This window comes from Colossoma macropomum, unplaced genomic scaffold (genome assembly GCF_904425465.1).
Source record: "Colossoma macropomum unplaced genomic scaffold, Colossoma_macropomum, whole genome shotgun sequence".
Classification (NCBI taxonomy): domain Eukaryota; kingdom Metazoa; phylum Chordata; class Actinopteri; order Characiformes; family Serrasalmidae; genus Colossoma; species Colossoma macropomum.
The window spans coordinates 20,364,709-20,390,305 of record NW_023494801.1 but is presented as its reverse complement, the minus strand read 5'-3'; the positions used below and the strand labels follow the sequence as shown (position 1 = coordinate 20,390,305).

At 37.7% G+C, this 25,597-nt stretch overlaps 1 protein-coding gene across 2 annotated transcripts in view; it reads right to left on the bottom strand.

The window, feature by feature from the left end:
* LOC118821225 (alpha-1,6-mannosylglycoprotein 6-beta-N-acetylglucosaminyltransferase B-like) overlaps window positions 1-25,597 on the bottom strand; it is a 144,511-nt gene that overhangs the window by 89,876 nt on the left and 29,038 nt on the right. For both annotated transcript variants that reach the window (XM_036589750.1, XM_036589749.1), the window contains exon 3: window positions 8,155-8,299. In XM_036589750.1, coding sequence (XP_036445643.1) covers window positions 8,155-8,299 — 145 coding nt within the window. The remainder of the gene's footprint in view (window positions 1-8,154; window positions 8,300-25,597) is intronic.

Genomic DNA, 25,597 nt, shown 5'->3' with positions numbered 1-25,597 from the left:
AGAGTGAATGCTAAAGTGTCTTAATATGGTGAAAGACCGCCTTTATCAGGTGCATCATCACAGCAGAGAGGAAAGCATCTGTGTAGCTTCATTTTTCGCCACCTCTGCCATTTGTTTACAAACCATGTTAGCAATCCATATGGTCCACATTTTGTCTGACAACAAATGCACAAGAGACAGTGAATATGGGTGGCACCATGCCTCCAGTCACAAAATCCAATCACTGGAGACGCATTCAAGACACATGGAAATGCCAGCTGTGAACAACTACACATCTCACTGTCCACTTATGATCAGATCATGTTAATACCAAGTCTGAACAGGGGCTTAAAAAACTTGAAAGCAAGTCTCCTGAAAAAAATAGAGGCTATAATAGAGGCAAAATGCTGACGCACTAAAGTTATTCAAATTTTCTATTCAAATGTTTTCTGCATTATTCTGACCCTAAAAGGTTAATATTGTGTACGTAATGGCTGTTTTAACTGGAAATTAAATAAATGGAAGGGCCATCTCTGAAACCTGCATAGTACTGTGTAATAACCAATAGTATAAAGGGGTATTTTGAAATGGAAAATCTAAAAAAATTGCAGATGTCTTTTCACATTGTAATCAGACAAGCTTTTCCTGCTCTTACAGGTATTTTAAATGTACACCACTCAGAGGTGGGTAGAATAGCCTAAATCCATACACCAACCTAAATCCATAGTGTTTATACTTAAAATACTGACTCAAGTGAAAGTAAAAGTACTTTCCCAAAAAAAAAAAAAACAACAACTTAAAGGAGACAAGTTTTACTCTTTTTCCCCCCAGTTTAATGTACTTCCTTGAGCTCTGCGAAAAACATCTGTGATGAATGGGGGGTGCTTTAATTCAGTTTTTGTATTGTGTGTTTTAACCTACACAAAAAGACATTGGTCAAGTCTGTGGGGGTTGGGGGAGGGGCTGTGCGGTGTGTAACTAAGCAGAATGTATGCAGGGAAGGGGTTTGGGTCATCATTGTACTGCTGTGTATAAAAGTATACAAACAAGGTCAAGTTATTTTTACACTCTACTCGTTTACATTTGATGAAACAAATCTTTCAACAACATTTATCATGCTTGGAACCAGTTTACAACCTCTTCCCACAAACTCGATCTTTTCGAGCTGGAAGATAACAGGTGAAGAAAAAAAATAGGCTAGTAACATTATCAATTCAAGCCAATGTGATCTGCTGTGGCTTTCTGTGGTCTTGATGTGGCTTTAATTTAATGTTTAATGTAATTTAATTTAATGTAAATTTATATGTGAACTGGCAAGGAAAATGAAGGTTTACTTGGTGTCCTTTAAGTAGAAGTACCAAAGTATTGGGTCAAAAGTGCTGAGTAACTTATAGAACAGCAGTGGAACTTCTTAGAACATCCAGCATATAACAGTTTTTAGGCTCTCACTCTTCTTTTTTTTTTTTTTTTAAAGATTCTAAGGGTCTAAAGTCAGAGCTGTAACCAATCGCAAAGCAGTCCAGATGTTGTCACCAACGTAACATAATGAAGATAAACACAAAAAAGAAGTTACTAATTAAACATAACTAGCTAACAAACAAATCCACCAATATTTTCTATTAGATTAAGTGACCCTTAATCTAATAAACCATTAGTCCCGCAACGGGGAAATTTCACCTCCGCAATCTAACCCATCCGTGCAGTGAGACGCCACAGACACACTAGTGAACGCACACACTTGGAGGCAGTGAGCACACTTGCCCGGAGCGGTGGGCAACCCTATCCACAGCACCCAGGGAGCAGTTGGGGTTAGGTGCCTTGCTCAAGAGCACCTCAGTCACATACTGTCGACTCAAACCAGCGACCTTCTGGTCACAAGGTTGGTTCCCTAACCTCCAGCCCACGACTGCCCCTTAAGTAATGTGCTTATGGTTATGCAGAAGAAATTGTTGTTCAATTTGTGCACTTACATCAGAATGTTTGCCACCTATTTTTAAAGTCTCCATATCTATGGTTGTAGCATTGCTCTTGTTAAGTGTGCCCTATGAGAAAGTTAACATGCATTAATTGCTTTCTATTGACCTGCATTGTCCCACAGATTCATTAACCATTTTATTAGAAGCATCTACCACCTTGAAGGAACAGCTTGCTGATGTACAGCTTTTCAGTTTAGACTAGTCTGGCTTACCATCCAGTTCTAAAAATATAGTTTCAGAAGTTTCCCAGAAACACTTGAAAAGAGCAATAGCTCTTAAGATCTACAGACAAAGAAGAAAGCTGTCTATGGAGGCCACCCACTCTGATATATACCACATCACTCAGCAACAATGTGTAAGAGTGCCGCAGGGAAAAGAACACAGACTAGTGCTGAAGCCATCTTTAAGTGTGAGCTCACCATTTAAGCTGACAATTCAGGGATTCAAAAAAACACCTGCCTTGTAGGGTCACCTTGCTGTTGTACAGATAGAGACAATAGCACATTTGTTGATGCAAGACTAGTGGTCATCTTTATCAATAGTCAGTTTCTGACCACAGAGCCACTTATGGCTGGGTATTTTTGGGTGCTGGACTTCAGCCTAACTGAGGTGTAAAAACCCCAGGATAAGCGCTGTGACTGATACACTCAAGCCAAAGCCACAAAGACTACCATGCCAGTGTCACTGCTGTACTGAGAAGGTTCCACCACACAAATAATATCTATTAGTGGTGTCAAAATGTATGTGTTAATAATGCTTTAACATGATAAATGATTAATTTTTTTAATCACAGTTAACACATTTTCCTAATTTGACCCTTCAAACTATCTGTAATTCCAGTCTGAGGCTCAGCAATTTACACGCTGTTGCTATGACTCTCAAGTACAGCTTTTATAAGGCAAATTACATTGATAGCTCTCTTGACAGAACAAAGTTAAAGCCAGCTACTGCCAGCTACAGCATATAAGACAGATGTGATTCATCGTAATTAACCACACAAAATAATGGCTCTTATTCATCAAAGTTGTTCTAATCTCATCTTAAAATGAGCGCATGCAAATTCCATCAACAGTTTCATCTTTGGCGTGCCTGCGTGTCTGTATGATCGAAATGAGTGTTTAAATTTGAGCATATTAGGTGAACAACTATCTATGATGCCAATAACAAGAATAAAAATAGAAAATAATACTAATCATTTGTAACAAATACATTATACACAACACAGCAAGATGTTTTGTTTATTTCAAAATTCAGTCATAACACTGTAAATGTTGATCAGTACCTCAAACTGTGCTTTAGAGCACAGCCATTGGAACTTACAAGCCATTGATTGCTGTTGTATTACTACTGAAATATCTTCATGAATTAGGCCGTGCTTCATGTAAATGAGGTACTGGTAGGCTGGCGCTTAATTTCACGCACTTGAGATGATCTTTTTTACACTAAAAATCATCTCCGCTTGTTTCAATGGCATATGAAAGTTCATGATTCAGATAGAGTAGTTTGTACATCATTAAAGACGGCCAAATCTGTGATCTTACGCAGCTTTGATGAATAAGAGCCAATGAGATTGATCACGATGAATTATTTTAATCACTTGGCAGTTCTAATGTCTTGTCAACAGAAAGTGACCAGTGATGAAGAGTGGACCTCATAAAGTGGATAGTGAGTGTATATTGCTGGAAGAGATATTAGGTATTGCACCCAGGTGATTTAACTTCACCAGACGTCAGCTGGAAGCTGACACCGCAGATCGTTTATTGGATTCTCAGAGTCTATATGGTCATGTTTACCTTATAAAGATGAGGTTCGGTTTGATTTTGAGGCTTGTCTGGGGATCAGGGTGCATGCAGAGGTCCAAAAGCTCAGAAGCAAATAACAGAAGTAAAGCTTGCTCAGATGAATAGCCTGTAACACCCACAGCCCTGCAGGCAAATCATGCTGAGTTGCACTCAACCGTTCCGCTCCGCTCCTGCAGCGAGTGCGTCTGTACCAATGAGCATCAGCTCCAAACACACACTCTGACCTCTCTAACGTCCCCTGCCACATTCAGACCTACACACAGTACTGTCGGGAGGAGGGAGGGGGGTGGTGTCACTGGCATTTATTAGGCTTTGTTTTTCTGTCTCAGGAGTTTTCTGCATCCTGTGTGAGTGACAGCCACAGATATTTCCTTATTCACTCCTTAATTTCCACTGAGAGCAAACAATCTTTAAGAAAACAAACTCAATTTGAAGTTTCAGACGAGGCATTTTTAAAATCCACAGAGAATTCAGCCATTCCAGACTAATAGTGCATGCTAAAGGGAATCATATTAAATAATAAATAATAAAAGGATAATCATCTAATCATATTTTGAGTTTCAATACCTGAGAAGCCAATTACTCACAAAATGTGTTAAATGTTACAATTAAGATGAAAATTACTGAGTTATTAAAATGCTTTGCCTCAGTGAGGTTTTAATCATTAGTAGCACAACTGCTGACAGAGAAGTTTGTGATGAATAATACAAGGTAGCTGTTGTAAAGCATATGTTGTATGCTGTAGAATGTCAGGACACTAGCTGTCATAAAAATAAAAAAAAAGTTGTGTCTCCTAAATGGTTATTTTGGACAATTCATGTTGGTTCGTTGGTTCATGTAGAGAACATCTGGCATTTTTTTCCTGGCCAGTGAGTAAAACTGGAAAAAAAGAACAGAGAACATGGCTCTGTATATTTTAGTGCACAATCACTCTTTATTTAACATACTGCACTCTCAGAAATTAAGGTAGTAAACTGTCACTGGGGTGGTGCCCTCAAAGGTAGTCAGGGAACATAACTGTACCATAATCCAATGAAATTATATTATATATAAGTTGTATTGACTCCACACACCCCGTCTCGTCTCCAGGCTTTTTATTTTTATTGATCTGTTTTAAAACATTAGGTTATGAAAAGGTACAAATATGTACTTTTCTATTGGGAATAACTTATTTAAGGTACACAATTGGACCTTAAAACCACTGTTGTACCTTTGAGGGTATATTTACATTGTTTGTACCTTGATGGCCAAAAAATGTACCGGCACAGAACCTTCTAATAGTGTGAAAAAAAAGGAACAAAACACGAAAGTGGACACTTACCACGTTTTATGTTTTGTTTTTTTTCCCAGTATGTTAAATTTAGTAAATAATTTTGCAGTAAAATTTATAGACAAAGCCATATTTAAGTTCATCAGACTTTCTGACTTATAAAGCATAAACAATAAAACATGTAATTTGCCCAAACCCAGACTGTAGTGTACAGTACTAAGGAAGTGAGACCCTTCATTTATTTAAGATCAAGGCAAAGGGCCATTTCATTCATTTTTCAGTGTCAAACAGCTGAAAACACATATTTAAAAGAAACGTTTACAAATGCTTCAACAACTAAATATAATTTCCTTTTTTTGGTATTTAGTGCACCCCACTCTTTGCCTTTATTACAGCTTACATTCTTTTTAGGAGACCTGCTTTCAGTTTTTCAAAGAAATCTGCAGCGATATTTTCCACACCTCCAAAGTTCAGTCTTAGGCCCAATCCCATTTCACCCCTTGCCCCTACCACTTAGCCCTTAGCCCTCCATTTTGCACATTCATGCCTAGGGGCAGGGTGTCCCGATTCTTGTTGAGATTAAAGGGTGGGGGTAAGTGTTGGGGCTACATGGCCCTCCAAATGGAGGTTTTTCAGAGGCACATGCCAAACAGAGTGTTAGAAGACAAAAAGAAAAAACAGGCAAGATGGCTGCACAAGCGACCAAACAAACCTTCAAATGTGAGTATTTTTTCAGTTAGTAACAAGCGTAAAAAATCACTAATGGTATGCTAATGTCTCGGTAGCTAGCTAAATTTCCCTTCCCGCCTTAAATAGCCCAGCAGTTCTGATGTCTGAAGTGCCACAGTGTAACTGCTGCTCCATTTAAGGTGAAACAGGAAAATCCGAATGAGAAGCTGGCAAATAGCTGACATCAGCTTCATGTCACCAAAGATTTAGGGGTGGGCAATAATAAATCACTGTCACGTCCCCCTCTTTAAAAGAATATGATGCCCTAAAGTGAGGTTGCTGAACTTTACTCTCCTCTGCTATCACTGCAGACCAGCAGGGTCACCTACAGAGCACCGCTAGTAGCCTGTTAATGAAGTAAGGTTCTTTTTATTTGAGGGTCCCAATTCATAGGGCAAGATTTCAACCACTATCCATTGTAACTCAGTTCCAAGGGGCAAAGTGACACTCGAAAACAAAGGGTAGGGATAAAAATAAGAAATGGGATTGGGCCTTAGAAGCTGGTTGCATTTTCTGCTTCTCATCATTCAAGTAATCCCAAACACATTCAATGATGTTGAGCGTGGCCAGTCCATTGCTCTTTTTTTATATTTCCTTTTCTCAGTCACGGCCTCTTGACAGCTACACATCCTTTCAGACTCATAGTGTTGACTTCTCACAGTGGAAGGATGAACAGAAAGACCTGTGGATTCTTTTCAGATCTGAAGTAAGAGTGGAGCTTGATTTTCTCCTCTCTCTCAAAGATGAAAGCTTTAAGTACTGGTTATCAGATGGTGACAGTTGTGGTGGTCAAGCAGGTTTTACACAGTTCTCCTGTTTTTTTAACTTTTTTTTTTCCCCCTGTCTTGTGCAAATGGATTATCTTGTATCTATTATCTAACATCTCATCAGAAATCACCTCCTGACAATGAATAAATGTATATAATTTATAAACTATAAATAAATTAAATAATAATATAATTTATTTATAATTTACAAATTATAAATAAATTATATAATTTATAAATTATAATAAATAGTAGGGGTGGGAATCTCTAGGCACCTCAAATTCGATTACGATTCAGAGGGTTACGATTATAAAACGATTATCGATCTTTTTTCTATACAGGATTTCTATTTTCTCACTGTGTGAGCTCAAGTTTCAAGTTCAAGTTTCGAGTTTATTTGTCATTTGCACAACATGTCAGGACATTTATGCATTGAAATGCTTGTGGTGATGCTCAGATAATCACTCTACAGAAAGTAAATAAGTAAAAATAAAAATACAAGAAAAACTAACTGAAATATATTAAATATACACAAAATACACACAAAATATACAAAGAATGTAGAGACAATATACATTTTAAAGTGACTAAGTGACTCAGCATAGCGCAAAAGCCCTGTTTTGCAACGACTGAGAACCGGCATGCAGACTGTAGGTCACATAGCAGCGATGCGTTATTCACATTTATAAGCAGCGCAGTTGGTTTCCTGGTACGTTAAATCTGCAACAAGAGACTGTCAAACACTAAAAAGTGGCGAAGCTGAAGTCAGCTTCTCTTTCGGATTCTCCCGTTCCACCTTAAATGGTGCTGCATTTACATTCGGCGCCTCAGTTAGAATTTAAGGTGGAACGGGTAAATTCGAACAAGAAGCTGGAGAATAAGAAGCGACTTGAGCCTCGTAAAACAGTCGAACATTGAGAGGCTTTTAACAAGAAACTGATCTACTTCTGAGGAAATTTTTTCTGGCGGAGATGGAAGGAAAGCGGCTGTAGTTAAAGCTTAAAGCAGAGCGAAGTAAATCTGTGTTTTCGTTTATATTGTTTAGCCTCTACTAGAACATCAGCACACACTGACACATACTGGACATTAAATGTTGTGGCTCCCAATATGATTTGATTTTTGTTGAAAGTCAAAATGGCTCTTCTTATCATTTGTGTTGTGACTCCTGACCTAACCTGGCTTTTAATGCAGAGGGTGCCAGTCGGATTTCTCACTCATCCAGTAGTGTTTTTGTTATGTGCTGCCACAGACTGTCCGGGCGCTGTGCTTACCCACTTCCAAGTTCCGCCTTTTGCGTTCCGTCAACAATACGTTATAATTTAAATGTTTCGAAAATTGATTATTGACATTTGTGAATCGATTCAGAATCGTTCACGTCCGCATCGCGATGCATCTAAGAATCGATTCCTGCATCCCTAATAAATAGTCTCTGGCCTTTCCACAGTACTGCATATTGCATGTATTGTAAGGTAACTCAGGCTTTGAACTGAAGCCTTCACATGCTAATACAGCAAAGTCATGACACCTGGACACCACTCAAGCTCTGGTGTGAGGGGGTGTTTGTCACCATGGAGACAGACCTGGGGAGATCTAGACCTGAAGCGACCCTCTGTCCAACACACACAGCGTACCTGTCGAGAGCAGAGCTGAGCTCCTCCAGCCTATGACTTTCACTGGTGTTGCTGAGTTTGGCCAGAGCGTCGATTCTCTTCAAAATGATCTCCAGCATGTCACTGATCTTCCTCAGAACTCCACGAGACTCCAGCCCACCCAGTACTGTTTCACACACACACACACACAGAGGGAGAGAGGGAGAGAGAGAGCATGAGAACAAATAGAAAAGATCAACAAGGATACTTACTTGCCTAAAATGAGTAACTAGTAAATTTAAATTGATAATAGTTTGATAATAGAACAGTACAGTATAAATGCATTACTTTAACCTACATGCTGTAGTCATTTAGTATGTTTATTTTATACAAATTTTATACAAATGGCTTTATATATGCCAGCTTTTTTCAGTTTCCTAAATTTGCCCAACGATTTGATTTTGGTGCATCACTAGGTTAGTAAGTTGTTTTTAAGAGAAAAAGATTTATGGCATTGTATTAATATTTTATACCAAGTATTTTTATAATTTTTAAAAACAAGCAGTTTTGATCATGTCTGTTGGTCCATTCATCATAAAATGTTCACACATTGTGAAGGACTGCCGATGCTTTGAAATGGTTTTTAAAAAGCCGTAACTAAGGGTAACTGGCTGGCTCTCTGTTTCTCAGGGATCCACTGCAATAGCTCCATTTTAACAAGAGCAGTTAGACTCAATCGTTCAATCAAAACAATCCCTGTGCAAACCTTTGATAGTCCCTCTGTCTCTCAAGCATTAAACACATCTACTTCATCTCTCATTACCAAGAAGCAGCATTCAAAAGCCAAGACCTAAACAGCACGAGCTTACAGGAAGCCAAATTAGGCAGCAGTCTGGACTTTTCAAATGCTCTCACAGCACTAATTTACTGAGGACTGAGGAGCTGTATGGCAAAGCGGAGAGAAGAGGATGTTTCACCTGACCAATTAAACAGAACCCAGGCTCAGCTCATGGGTCACCAGGGCTTTCAGAGCACCACCATCATAAATCATCTGCTTGTACGTTTATGCTTTTACATTTACAGAGGGGAAAAGGCTTGGGTCTAATGATGCTACTTTATGAGCAAGAAGGGCCATTGTTGTAGACCTGACCATTAAACTGGAGTGAAAAAAACTTTCATTGCAACTTCTTTCAAATATTTCAGAAACTTTTTTTTCAAGATGAGCCTTGATCTGTGTTGGTAAAAAATCTTGGGTTTGAATGGGAATATATGAACATGCAATTTTCTAGGCATGCTGTGATCCACCTGCTAATACATTGTTTGGTAGACACTGTTGTGAGGTTGAACAATCTTTGCAGAACCTAATAAGACATTGTAACAATGCAGCATTGTCATAGTGACCAAAATGGATGGACCAAATCAAAATGCTTGTTAACATAATAGTTGGCTATACTTCAGAGTGCATACTGTGGTATCCAGTCAGCATGGAAGCAGCTCAATTTACGGCACAATTTACAACAAATAGGAACATAATGGAGAAAACTTTGGCAGTAATGGTAAAATCTTCGTGTTTGAGGCTGTAATGTTATATGTGCCCAAGTATATAATGGATTTTACCAGTTTCAGGCATTTAAAAGCAGCTAGAGATATAAGTAGGGATAATACCTCTGGGATCCACTTTGTACTAGAAAAACAACATGTGTTGTGTTTTGGATGCTGGTATCCTGGTCAACCAGCATGACTGCACTGAGTGACCAGCTAAACCAGCATCAGACCAGCATAAACCAGCTTAGACCAGTATAGAATTCATAGTGGTCTGTGTTGATGTTGTCAGCTGGGCTGTCTTTGCTAACACAGCTAAGCTAATGATAACTTTACTCTTCCAGATGAAGATAAAGTTGACAAATGCTGTTACATTAAGTGAACCAGAATGTAAACTAGGACCGTATGTTGATGTGTTAGATGGTATTTTTATTCAAATTATTACTTTGTAGAGAGTTTGACATGAGCTAAGTAAGAAGCTAACACTATTAGCATTATGTAAAAGGCCACAAGATGAGTGTTTTTGCTCAGATTTTCACACTTGACAGAGAAAAAATGAGCTTTATTGGGTTCTACACCTGATTCTGTGTAAATGTAGCTGTTTTGAGTATTTCAGCTCAGTGCAGTATATTGATTCATATCAGCCAATAAGTTCAGCTAACTAACAAGCAAGGTAGCTAATGACTATTTAGAGTGAGATAAAATGACCAAAAAGACTAATTAATTAATTAAATAATTCACATGAGCTATTAACAGTTAATAATCTTAATAATCATGGTAAGAGTTATGTCTCTCAAGCAAGTGGAAAATGAATTAAAACTACAAGTGAAGGTTCAGTTGGTTCATGTTTGGGTCAGTTGTTGTTTTTGAGTGTGTAGTTGGAAAATTGAATGCTTCTTCATTACACCTTGCAATGATATATATGGCCAGTGCATGTTCATGATTATACAACATACATATCGCTGTTGTCAGAACAAAACCTTGTATCTCCATTTTTGTCATTTTTCAGCTTTTGGCATAATCTGAAAGTATTTGTTGTGTAAAATACATGATGAATGGACCAAAAGAAATGGCCCAAAATGACTTGGAAAAAAGTCTGGTTCCACTGACTTACATTAAAAGTAAAGTATGTTTTTTTCCTTCTCCTGTAAAGTTACCATTTTGGAGATACAAGATTTTGTTCTAACAGCAGCAATATAGTTAAATAACTCTCAGGACTAAAATACTCATTCCAGAATCCTCATGTATCAGTGCAATGCTACCAGCATTATCTACCCACAAGTTCTTTGCTGTTGTGACATAATGCAGATTTGTCCTATTGGCTGAACCGTTTAGTTTTATGAAACAGTGTTGAAAATATATGAATCTGTAAATGAAGTCAGACACTTTCTCATCACCATCTGTCAGGCCTGGCACCAGGGTGTCTTTTGGTTAAGCAATGCCTCACAATCAAATCTTCATGCCCCACTAAACCCACAACTTCATGCATGCTTCTGTAGTAGCAGGCTGCAAAAACCAAGTGAAACTAACTCTTTATAAAAAGTTATGAATTAATAGAAGGGCTTGCATTGGAATAAAGAATTATAAATGGATATACACATAAATTCATTATTATAGAAACAGCTCAGTAAAAAGGTCAGCATGTACAGTGTATAAGTCTGACTACACACTTACAAACTCACATGTGATATGAATTGAAAGTTTAGAATATAGACTAACTCGAGTTTTCTTAGTTCTCTTAGTTTGTCAGAAGATAATCATGCAACAGCGCTGAGTTTCTAGGTGTTCAGTGCCCATTATGAATGAATCCATCTAACGACAGTGCCAACTGCCTAAATCAAGCACAGATTTAATGATTTGATTGTGCATTGCTTGAGTATAAGTATGTGTGTGCATTACTGATAGTTAAAAGAAATAAAAAAAAAACAAAAATATAATGTTTTTAAATGATACTGGGTCTCGGGTCATCAGAGACAAAATCTGGCGAAATGGCTAAGACCAAGACAAGTCTGAGTACAAATGCTATCAAGTCTGAGTCAACTGAAATAATGCCAGACTACAGCACTATGGATAAGTCAAACAACTGAACCTCACTGAAAGGATAGATTTCTCTCATATGTTCTGCATAAGATCAAGCTGATAAACAACAAAAACATTTTGATAGCCTTTTATGCTTGTCTGTATCAAGGGTGGCAATAATTCTGAAACGTAGTATAAAAACACAGTTGTATGCCAAATGTTGAGCACCTCTGGTCAAATAAACCCATTGTGTATTAAAATGTGCAGGAGTGTGTTCTCTGTAGAGGATATATTCACTTATTTTCACTTAGAAAATTAACAATACATGTAATTTGAATAGGGTGCCGAAACCTTTGCATACTGTATCTTAATAGACTCCTGCTGTGGCTGTTACTGAGACGTTAGATATTGAAACTGCCAAAAGTAATCAGTGTTTTTTTTGCTCCTTCAACTGAATAGGACAGAATTTTAGTGATCAAATGCTGAATAAGCTGCAAACTCAACAGCATGTAGTGTGTCAGTCATTGACTTTCTCAAGATTGAAAAGACCTTGTTCTTTGTATTTATTCCCTGTTTGACAGTGACCAGACAGCAGCTCCGATGTTTTCCCACTGAGGCATGGCGGCCAGCTTCACCTCACGCATTCCCTAATCAATCCCATTAAACAAGAGAAAACACGCGCTGTGAGCAAACACGCCTCTCCACATGGCCTGTTTATTCACCAAAGTCCAGGAGAAATTCATCAAAAAGGGTGAAGCTACCCCAGTCCCTACATTCAAAGACGATTTACACAAGTGTTTAGTCTGGAGAATAAACACGAGTAAGAATGCAGTTGGCGGCATTACATAGGGGAAACGCTCTGTATCAGGCTGCCAGTCCATCACAGGAATATATAAAATATGTAAATCTACAAGCAAACTATCACAGTGTATATACATGCCAAAGGGGGACCTGAGACCACTAGCAAAAGTGCTTCAATTTTGCATTCTTTTCTAATATATTGCAAAATGTTTCATTACAAATTATATTATCAGCATAACAGTTTGAAAATTAGAACCTTTAAAATATGTATATGAATTTTGGGATTTCTTAGTATTTGTCCCTCTTTTGCTTTAACGACAGTGTGCACTCAAGCTGGCATGGACAAAAGTTTCTTATGAGTAGATCAAATGCACCTGAGAGCTGTTTGAACCTTAAGGCCTTAACATGGTCAGTGTCACAAATTTGAGTAGTGACCTAGACTCTTCAATATTACTTCTTCATTTTAATTGTTATAATTTCTCTTCGTTTCAGTTTTTTAAAATTCATAAATGTTCTGGTGCTTATTTCCAGGATTAAATGAAAACAATCCCAGATTTTCAATGTGGTCTCAGACTCCACTGTATGTGCAAACATAAAAAAACACACCTATGTCCACCAGCAATTTGTCAGTCATTGCTTTCATTTTTTTTTATTCATGGATTTTGCTGATACACTTTTGTGTCCTTTTCCCTAGACCCAATTGTAAAACATATTAAATGCAACACTTTCGGAGAAAAAAAATCCCAGTCACACTGCTAAAGGCAAATAGTGCTCACAGCAGAAACTAATGTGGGAATTCTGTTGGTGGGTTTTGGGAAAAATCTTCTCAGTATAAAGCGTATTACGTTTTTGTTCAGTGTATATTGGTAAAGTCAGCAAGACCGGCAGAATGCTAGTGAAAATGAGTAGTAAATGGACTGAATGGCTCTTGAAAAATTAAGCTTAATTTAATTGTCATAATTTGTATATTATTTTATTATTTTACATTTGGATAATTAATACTTTGCTTTAATTTTTTAAAACTTTTGGCACAGATTTGAATTATATAAGCAGTAAGTCAAGTACTGGCTTCACTGTATGTTGATTCTCATCCAGGTTTTAGTGGTGATCAGGCAGAAACCCATTTTCAATCAAGTGGACCAGTTATCTCTTTTCTTTTCTTTTCTTTTCTTTTCTTTGTTCCATATACACTGTGGCATAGTTATTGTCAGTTCTTCATTCTGACATAGCTCTTGTCGCGTTATTGTTTTCTTATCTGGTGTCCAGAGGAGGATGAGTTTCCCTTTTGAGTCTTGGTTCCTCTCAGGATTTCTTCATCTTGCTTCTTGGGAGGTTTTCCTTGCCACTGTTGCTGTTGGCTTGCTCATTCGGGGTTAGGATGCTGAGTTTCTATAAAGCTATGTGACAACACGTTGAAAAAGCGCTACAAAAATAAATTTTGAATCGAACTGAAGTTTTGAAAGCTGCTGAAATATGAATACTGAACTACATTCACCAGCCACATTATTGGAAACACATACCTTGTAGTCAAGGTTTATTTATTTACACATATCGCTTTTTACAACAGGCGCTGTTGCAAAGCAGCTTTACAGAAAAATTCGGGTCTAAGCCCCCATTAGTGTCACCAATGGCAACAGTGGCAAGGAAAAACTCCCTAAGAGTGAGAGGAAGAAACCTTGAGAGGATTATCAGTCTTGCTGCTGTGCTGAGAATGATCCTCCACCTACATAATACAAGATCCTTTGGTCTTAAACTGACTGGCTGTGAGGGTTGCATGTTACAGTCTATGATTGTTCACCTATATAGTGGACCTTGAAGGTGGACAGGTTTTTCTCATAAAGTGGCCAGTGAGTGGAAGTGCAATATAGGTGAATGTATAACTTAAGTTTGCTATTTTAGGGAATGTTTGGGGTCAAGTGTGCAAAGGCACTGCATTCTGTTGGTCCCATTAACATTTTAAATCTTGTATATGGTGTTTATCTACATATAAAGCAACTGAATAGGTGTGCCATTGTTTAGCTGCATGTTAATGAAAGGGCCATTTAATGTACTCTAACTAATTTTCTTTTACTACTCCGTTTTATGTGGGCTGCTGCAAAATCGATTTTCTAAACACATTCCTTTTAAGTAGCTATTTGTATTGCACCCTGTGGGGTAGCAGCTGATGTCTGCCTGCAGATGCTCACGGTTCCCTACTGGGAGAGGGCACACTGATGGCCATTTTAATGCCTGCACTACTGCCCATGCCCATTTTACAGACAGACTAACAGACTATAAAGAGTGTGCAATTCTGTTAAAGGCCAAATTGCCATTAACAAAAAATGGGAATTGCACAAATTACATCTGCAGCCAAACAAAACAACTCTTTTGAACTGGATGTTTTCTGTGTAGCCACTTATTTGCCTGGATGCAGTTTTGGCACTTGTGTCATTCTGTCCAGCATCTCCATTGAAGGTCACCTAGGATGCTTTTCCTAACAGACAGATGTGCTGAGCATGACTCACTAGAGGCCATTTCAAAAATACATTTAAAATTGAATGTTTTTTTTGTTTGTTTTGGAAATAAGTTCATACATATGCATCAACTTAACTATTTATTGTTCCCTTTAAAGTGATTAAGGATGAACCGCTCTTATCCAGAGCAACTTACTAAATCTGTGCAGTGAAAGCCAAATCTAACCAGCCTAACAGATAAGAGCCTTGATCTAGCTGAATTAATAATTGGAGCAACAGACCTTGCAGACGGCTAAAGTGCAGCTCTTTTTTGCAAATAAGTAAACAATAAACAGATGTTAAGTGCAGAGGACTGTTGAAGAAAAATGAAACGATGATTAAAAAGTGAAGAGCAGAAAGGAGCTACTCTCGGGTTTGCCTGAATAGTTGAGTCTTAAGACCGTGGAAAGAAAAATCAGAATCACCTTGCCATGCTGAGTTCAGGTTTAAGTTCATTCTCCCACTGAGGGGGCAAGAGCACTGAAGCAGTGAGACCTAGCCTTACGAACAAATCTGCATCTCAAAAGGAAGGATGTGTCTAGAGCCTGGAAGTTGAAGACCTAAGCTGGCCTGCAGGTGTGTAGTTCTGAAGCAAAGGTAGTGTGAAGCAGAGAAAACCAGGAATGTAACAACAAGAGGTATGCATCTGCATCAGAGGAGTCAAATAGGAAAACATTGGGAGGTTATCGATCCACTGATTTGCAATAATTAAATCTGGAAAACTAAAGCTTGATTAAAGTTGAGTGGTCTCTGCAGTCAAGAAGGGTCATATTCTTCTCATGTTGTGAATTAGGAATCTGCAAGATGTGGTTAATGTTAAGCTAAGTTGGTTATTAAGAAACACTCCATGTTTTGTTTTTCCCTGCATGGTGTGGAAGTTAGTGGTAATAGATCCCAAGGTCTAGTCTAGGGATGTCCTTTGCACGTACGTAGATGAGTTCTGTCTTGACAACATCTGGTTTTAGGTGATGAGTTTTCATCCACGAGGAGAGGAAACAAGAAGTACAGCTGGGCTGTTGGCTGGATATTTTTGGTTGGTGGACTATTCTCAGTCTAGCAGTGACACTGAGATGTTTAAAAACTCCAGCAGCACTGCTGTGTCTGATCCACTCAGACCAGCGCAACACACACTAACACACCACCACCACATCAGTGTTACTGCAGTGCTGAGAATGATCCACCACACAAATAGTACCTGCTCTGTGGGGGTCCATGGGGGTCCCGACCACTGAAGCACAGGGTAAAAGTTGGCTAACAAAGTATGCAGAGAAACAGATGGACTACAGTCTGTAATTGTAGAACTACAAAGTTTAATAATGTAAATAATTTTAAATAATGTCTTTAGGTGCCTAACACTTTTACACAGTACTGTATATATTTTTGACAGTTGGCTTGACTTCAGGGGAGAGAACTCTATGGGCCTTGATGAAGTCACAGCTCAAACTGTTGTCATTGACAGTGAACATCACAGGGCTTTAAATATACACAGTAAGTGGAAATGCTCAAGTACAAACTGTATTTCAATTCACTTCTCATCTAGTGAAGCCTGTGTTGAAGGTTAAATTGAGCAGCTGGACAACCTTCAGCCAGTACAAAGGAGTGTCTCTAGAGCCCAATGCTGGATAAGAGCATATTTGGAATGCACAATATTATCAGCACCTTGTTTGTATTTCTAAGTAATTAGTCCTTGTACTCTACAGAGTAGCTCAAAATTAACATATTTGCATTACTTATCAGGAAAGGTTAGGTCATTAATGTCCCCCATTACAACAACCAGAGACATGACCCAGAGACCAATCACGGCCCTTGCAACCAGTCAAGAAACTACTCTGGTGATTCTCAAAGTTCATACTTGCAATTTTGTGTTCTTGTGTGTAGAGGTGGGTAGAGTAGCCTAAATCAATAAAAAGTAAAAAGTTTTGATACTTGGGTGAAACAGTGAGACAAGTAGAAGTACAAAAGTATCAGGTCAAAAAACATCTTGAGTAGATGTAACTAGTTACTAACAGCCTCTCTTTGAGTTCACTATCATGTTCTTTCTGTTATGTGTCCGATGTAACGCATTTCTTAAATATGTAAAAGCACAGTGTGGAAGACCACACTAAACGCACCCCTTCCTGAATACCTCATCGCAGTCTGTATCCCACAGTTCAACATGTTGGCGACGTTCTTACTTGCTGTTTCAGAAATATTAAGCAAGAAGAATGTTATCATCGTGAGAATAGAACCAACTGCAAAGACACGGTACAAATACACACTTGTAGTCCTAACAAGTGTCCAATAACTTTCGATACATTCAGAAATATGTCATGTAAATGTACAGTGAAACAAAACTACTCGTTGCAAGTGTGGACTTCTGGACAGGCCGCCAAATAATGGGCCCATATCGTGGAAAACTGAATTTTCCTCACTTTTCTTTAATTAAAGAGTTTGGTGTGAAACGTAAACACTGCTAAAGTTCTAAAACTTATCATTCACTCCACAGTTCATACAGTCCATTTAAGGAAAATAAGTCGCAAAACAGCCCATTTTGAATTCACAGATTTTGTGAAGCCACACAAACCATCAGTTGTATGCAAAAGTTTGGGCGCCCCTGGTCAAATGACATGTTATATTGATTTTCTAAATGAAAATATGTTAACACACACTTGTGCGCATTATAATGTGCAGTTACTGTTTATTTCCTGATTTTGACCTTTTGGAAAAAATCTACTAAAACAAAAAATGTGGCCTGTGCAAAAGCTGTAGCACATTTACTATGTATTATTTTCCCCAATATGTTTAATTCAGCAAATAAACAGAAATTGGGTGCTAAAATATACTGAAAATATTAAAATATATTTAAGCCATATTTTACTATATTTAAATAAATATAGGCCATATTTAAATTTGTTCCCTGTAGAGGATGTGTGACCAGGTGGGTTTTACATATGAATGTATATCCACCTATTCAGCCTACAGCAGTTTAGCTTCGCCCATTCACATTGAAGTTATGTTGCAGTTCAGTGTTTCATCCCACTCAGCTTTATGAATGAGGCACAATAGAGGGCAGCCAATCAGAGCAGAGCTCATTTACATATGTCAGTGTTAAAGGCACAGTAACAAAAACAGCCTGATTAATTCTGAGGGATAAAGCTAGATAAAATGAGTTACGACTGTTCTCCGTGCTGAAAGCTTCACAAATATTATGAGTGGACATTAATGAAAGAATAAAATGCAAGAATAATGTAGGACATAAGTGCACTTTAAAGAGAGAGGGAGGAAGGAAAGCTTGTTGCTTGTGTTTTTCAGTCTAGGTGGGAGAAAGGCTAATAAGTTTATTTTTCTCTTTCCTTTACATTTTTTAGTTAGTAAAGTTTAAAACGTTTATTTTGATTGAAACCAAAAAGTTTTGGACCTGCATTTTTGTTACCACATCCTGATGCAAGCTAACGTTCATTGAATTGACATCATAGAACCTTCCTTTATCAAGCGTGGCAGTCAAGTGACTGTGGCAGTAGTGGGTCACAATTTGAGTGGCTGGTGTTATATAATTAGTGTTGAGGTTTCATGTAAATTAGTGATGCCGTTTAAATGCAGTGTGCCAGCTTGCAATTAGCATGTACATAGCATTTGTCATATTTTGACTATTTAATTTGCTCATAATTCAGGAACCAGTGAAATTCAGTGGAAAATGTAACATTTTTATTTACCAAAAATAGGAGCTATGAGGGTAATTCATTTTTTCTATAGCCAAAAAAAACAGCATACACCTGGAGTTCTTATCTGGGCATGCTGCCAACTACAAAATGCCACACAACCTCGGAGGTCTTTTAGCACCCACATTAGAACACATCATGGCTACCTTGGCCGTGATCCCTTAGGGATAATGTAGGCCAACTGTTCCCTATGCCCATGTTCACGTCCACAGCCAAGCCCTGACTGATGATTTTAAGCAGGATATTGTGGTAGCAGGTGCTTAGCCATGTAGAGTAACTGCCAGGTTGCTAAATCCCATTTGTTAACTGCAGTTTGTATTATGGCTGATTCCATGTGGCTTAACGTTTAGCTTTAGCTCTGACCCCCCTCTAGCATGCTCACTGAGGGAGGGTGGCCTTTGTAGCACTGCACTGAGGACTCGCTAATCCTGTTCACATATGCTGCCTCAGTCTCATGATGTATTTATTAGCTAGCAGAAAATCCTTTATTTGTTAAGCAGTGGGGGCATGTTTTGACTGATAAAGTGCATTCATTACCTCCCCATGCAACACAATCGATATCCACCAATTAGGCTGGGGTGTTGGAGGCAGGAATGCCAGCACACGTGGGCATATCTGTGTATGTTAGTGTTTATAGGCCATGCAATGAATCAAAATAAAGGGAATGAAAGGAAATACAGAGCAACTGATGCATCTGCAATCCTTTACAGGTCCTTCAGTGCATGCTGCTGGCCTGTTAGCACTTATGCTACAAGTGGCCTGCAGATGCAGGGTGTCTTATTAAGTAACACTTCAATTCTGTCTTGCTTTAAGCAAGTCATGCATAGTCCGATTCAACAAGTGGGCTACAGAGCACTGTTCCTGAGTTTGAGTAAGAACAATGCCTCTTCTGTGCTTGAAGCACATGTAAAATTGACCAGCATTGCCAACAAAGTAGTTGAAATAAACTTTGACAGCTCAATCAGTTCTAGCAGAAAAAATGCTAGGTCTGTCAATACAGTAACGTCAAAAACATAATAAAAGAACCTTTATATGCTGAAGGCACATAATGAAGTGAAAGCAGAATGTTATTTCCAGTTGTTGAAAGAATACAAGATCTTGGCTTTAAAAAAAATGCTGTTACTGTAGAGACAATCTTCCTGGCTTGGAGTAAAAACTCTTTTGATTGAAAAATGGTGAAATGTTCTAGCAATGTCCTCCTGTAAAAAGTACTTTTGCATTGCTTTTTTTGCTGACCTGCTTCATGCTAGGTCTAGAGGTTAGCATATATGACCTTCTGTGCTTGTTCAATCTGATTCAACAGTAACTGGAAAAATAGTGTAATAAAAGGTTAAATACTTCAAATTGTTCTCAAGTAAAGCTGGACAGTGTATAATTTAAAAAGTTACCAATCTCAAGATGCTAGAGGTGCCACTCCACTCCTGGTTTATGATGCCCCTTACATTTTTACACTATACGAATAGCATCAGTAGTTGGCTAACCTGTTAATGAAGATATTACCTTAATAAAAAGCTCATCCTAAGTGGAGCTCAAAGCAGACATCAATGTAACAGGACTGTTTGAAAAGAATAGCTGAAGCAGTGCTCTAGCCACTAATCCAGGGGTGCCTAAACTTTTTGTTTTAGGGGCAAAGGGCACTGTTTGTTTGTAACAATACACTGTGGCTAAAATACTTCCAGAAATATAGAATTTAAAAAGATATACAATATCTATCTATCTATCTATCTATCTATATATATATATATATATATATATATATATATATATATATATATATATATATATATATATATATATATATATATAATAAAATAAAATAAAACCCCTTAAAATGGAATTCCACCATTTTTTTCACAATTTATGCATAATTAAAGCAATGAGATGCAAACAAATCATTCAGAGTGTTCTGACATGGAATTGTCTGTTGTAATGAAGCTTACCAACTCTTTACGAACAACTTTCTTTACAGTGTTGGTGATAGGAACCAGATGTCAGAATGTATACAGCACAAATATAGATATTTTATTTGCCCTCTGAAAGTACCAGTGAACCTACATGTGTCTTCTGAGATTTTAGATTTTATATGTGACATTTCTAAAGGTAAATAGTGGTAAATCTGGAAGAAGTTTCTTATTATGCCTTTACAATGTTCTGCGTGTGTCTGTCCTAACCTAGCACTAACCTTCTATCAGAAATGTCATAAAACAGTGGCTCAAGCATCAGACAGCATAGGTGTAACTGTTTCATGTGGTAAGCTTTTGTGATATAGCTTTTAGAGGCATTAAAATCATCAGATGTCTGGTTCTGTCACCACCACTGTGAACAATTCTGACTCTATATGTTTTTCTAGAATGGAGCATTTCACATTAGACCACTCTGAATGACTTGGTTTTATTTTATTTTATTTTGTTTTATTTTTTTGAAAGTTTTGAAAGATTGGTGGAATTCCCCTTCAATATCACATTTACACTTTTTCCATTAAGTCTTATTTCCCATGTGGTTAATGAAATGAAGGTGCACTGCCCTGGTATTTGCACAGCTCTGATGTTGTATGTAGTGAAGTAGCTGATAAGGTGTTTAGCCTGTTTGTAAATGAGTAAACAGCATTTTCTTTTCGGATATAGGGTGGTGATGTTGACATGACGTGGCTCATATCATTTTAGTCCTTGTGTGAGGCATCTTTTTATGATTCTTTATTATATTTTGCATATTTTATGATTTTTTAGAATATTTTGCAGCCGATTTGAATAGAAAAACACTAAGTGATACAGTGCACGTGTTGACCTGAACGTCCTGCTGAAATTGCTTTGGAAAATGGCTGTAATTAGTCCTTCTCAGAAGAATGAATCCTGCACTCTCTAAGTTCCCCTAGAAGTTGTACAGCAGGTTGGCAACCTGAGCTTGGCGAATCAACAACAGACTCAATTCAAACGTGAGCAAAGTCAGATAGTCTCTATTATAGGACTTATTCTCACCCTGTGAGTAGGCTGAAGAGCAGCAGAACAACTCAACTGCTGACTGAAAGCTAGTGAATAAAAGAGAGAGAGAGAGAGAGTTCTAGTGCTGGGATTGACACGTGGGCTGACATGTTAATATATTGTAATGAGCGCTCAGAGAAGCTTCTGGGCAGAGTAACTACAGAACGAAGGAATGTGTGCGTGCACGCATATGTATGTGTGTGCGCTAGGGTCCAACCTATGTGAAAACTTTGACACCAGTACCAGTTTTCACCAAAAAGCAGATAACTCCAGTGTTAAAGAGTGCTTTACCCCCTAATGCTGCATTTACACCGCTCCAGTGCATTGACAGTTGTTAATGCATCCAGGCCCTTAAATTGTCCGCATAAGGGGGCATACGAGAGAGTTCCCTGCGAAATCCAATTGAAATGTAGTCTTACTAAGTTGATATTTATGTAAGTAATGCTTCTATTTTTTTTATTGTCAGACAGTCAATGTAGTATGCATCATTAAACTAATATTTTTTAAACATTCATAAGGTTAAGCTTGAAAATATTACAATTGCAGTCAACATCAGTCATTTTGGTTTATTTTCATCAATCTGATCAATCTGATGTCTTTAAATATTGTGCTTTCACCGCTGGTCTTCCATGTCACACAAGAACATTTAAAAAGCAGAACCAGTGTTTCATTCCTCAAGCTCAAATCACAAATCACAACTCACACAAACACCAGCTGCCTCCTGATTAGGAAGACCCATCACGTTGGCTGGATTAATTTGCATAAAGTTCAGCTCTACTGCACCAAACTCAACATGCCGGACCCATCATGCTCCGCACAGCCACGTCTGATGGAGCCGATGCTTCCCATTCAAAATGAATGGGATACGTTGCCATGTGTTGACATGCTGGAGCAGTATAAATGCACCATAACATTTGGTCAGTTGTCAACTCTGAATTGCTAAATATGACTGTTAGTTTCCAGTTGTCACATTTTCTAAACTTGAATAAACAGCAGGGACAGTTTTAAAGGGACACTCCAGCCAAAATGAATACAACAACCATTGCTATGTGGGCCATTCAACTGACTTAGTTCAAACTGCAGTCCCACAATCAAAAAAACAATATTTAAAAAACAATTAAGTATTCAGACCTTAGTTATTAAAAATGATTATATAATAATCTATTTAAACCCAAGACATTAATAGAGCATTAATATTAGCAATAAGCTAAATGTACAACACCATTTCCAAAAAAGCTGGGACGCTGTGCAAAATGTAAATAAAATGCAATGCTATGCAATTTATGTAAACCCTATATTTAATTGAAAATAGTACAAAGCCTCTCCCATCCTAACTTTTTAAAATGTGTTGTTGGGATTCAATTCAAAGTGAGCATATATTTTTTACAGAAAAACAAAATTTCTCAGTTTCAACATTTGATATGTTGTCTTTGCACTACTTCCATGAAATATAGGGTTTAAATGATTTGCACATCATTGCATTCTGTTTTTATTTACCTTTTGCACAGTGTCCCAACTTTTTTGGAAATGGGGTTGTATACAAAATCATCATTTATAGAGTGCTTCCTTGCATGCTTCATTGGGTTAACTTTAGCTAGCATCTACGAAGAATGTCTAGCCAGCATTTGTGAAGAACATTATATCCTAGGTTAGCAAGGTAGCAGGTAACAGATGTTTAGTAAATTTTACATAATGTGGTAAAAAAAATCTTCACTGAACATGTAGCTACACAGTTTTCACTTTTTGGAAAATGTCCTGCCCCCATGCTGACTCACTTTCAGCTCATGCCTATAGGTCAGTGGTCTGTGGGTTTTTATTTAAATAAGCTACCTCAACTCAACAAAAAATTGGTGGGGCATCACCCCAGTAGTCTGAAAAATGCCAGTTTGCTCATTTTGTTCTGATAGCCATGTAATAAACCATTTAAATTCTCAGAAAGGAAGGATTCTTCGCAAGTGACACGTCTTTAAATTTCATTTATTTACTTTCAAATATCTGTGATTGTCCTTGATAATATAAAATCCTATGTATACATTACATATATTAGTATGTGCTTCCTCATGTGGATGTGTGCATCTGTGTGTGCATCTGTGTGTGTGTGTGTGTGTGTACACATGAATGAAGCACTCTTCCAACCAAACAAAAACAGACACAAACACACACAATGAAAAAAAAACATCCAGTCAATTTGCAGACTAGAAGTATGTGTGCACACACTTCTACAGTAAATATTCAGATTCAAAAAGTCAGCAGGAAATATGCAGATATGCATGTCAACAGCATCCGACTGTGGCAGGTGGCAGGAGAATGTCAGTTGGTTTCCTGTGTGTGGGTGGATGTGTTTGTGCGTGTGTGAATAAGTGAAGTATTTGTCTCTTCACTCACATATGTTTCGTTCTCCTTGAAGACGACTGTTTTGCACTTTTTTTCACAGTTCGAACACAAGTCAGATTCAATTCTGTGCTTTTTCTGCCTCAGACAATTCATTTAAATGTCAAAGTTGAAAATTAAAGACAACAACTGCCTTGTTTGTGTGAGCATGGCACTCACTATCTGCTTTATCAGAAACATATATGTTGTATGTCTGCTCACTGGTCATTTTATAAGGTCCATCTACCTTATAGGTCCACTCTTTAAGTGTACAGTTACAGACTGTAGAGCTTCTGTTGTCATTTCTCAGCTACTCTCTACCTCTCATTCAGTAATCTGTTTTAGTGCTGGCAACTGGACTATATCAGAATTTTTCAGAACGTGTGTTTGTTTTTCAAAAATATGCAGATATGCATAATTACTATGAACACCTGAAGTCAAAGTCAATGTTATGTCAGTGTAATGTTATGGGATGTGGGAAGTGGGAGTGCTGAGGGGGCTACAGGACTGTTTAACTGCAACTCCTAAAAATGATTAAAAGATAATCAGCTGAGCATAGTAGGACCATTCTATGCAATTAGTTCACATGTCAAAAAAGACAAACAAAACAACAACAACAACAAAAAAAACAATTAAATATTCAGACCTATATACAAGGATTATGTTATGATATATTTATGCCTATCTAATAGAGACTTTGTCAGTACCAAACCATTTGGTAAAGTTTCCAGTGTTATGATTGTTTTGGTAGAGAGAAAAGAGGACATTCAGTCATTTGTTTTAATAATAAAAATAATAGATATATAGAGTCATTCAAAGCAAAGGATTTTAGTCTAAAGTTCAAGTCAGTTTAAAGTCTGTAATGTGTTTTCAACTCTGACTTTGAATAGATTCAATAGTACGATCCAGCAAAGACCTATACAGGCTTGTTTCTGGCTTTATGTTTTAATTTCATGGTTTTTTACATACTTTCAGAATGTACTGTTTATGTCATCAATAGCAAGCAAGCAAAGTTTATTTATATAGCGCTTTTTACAACAGGTGTTGTCACAAAGCAGCTTTACAGAAAAATCAGCTTTACAGAAAAATTCGGGTCCAAGCCCTCATGAGCAAGCCAGTGGCGACAGTGGCAAGGAAAAACTCCCTAAAAGCAAGAGGAAGAAACCTTGAGAGGAACCAAGACTCAGATGGGGAACCCATCCTCCTCTGATCGACACTGGATTGTTAGTATAAAGTATTATAGTACAAAACGGGAGCAATGGTTAATTTGATTAGTTTTAGTTTATGCAGCAGCAGCAGCAGCATCATCATCAGGAGGGTCAGTCAGTGAAATACGTTTCCAGTTCACTGAATGGATTCGCTTCCTCATCAACTGTTGGCTGCTTTGGGAGCGTGTCACTAAAACAGAAGTAGAAACATATGCAGAGTTCTACACTAGTTCTCTATGTTCTTTTTCAACTTAAAAAACTAAACTAATGCGATAATGCCCCATGATTTGAATCCAGCATTACATCTCCTGCTTGATGTGTGCTTGAGTATTGAAACATAATATATAGTAATCCAACAAATGTAATGAAAAGGGCAT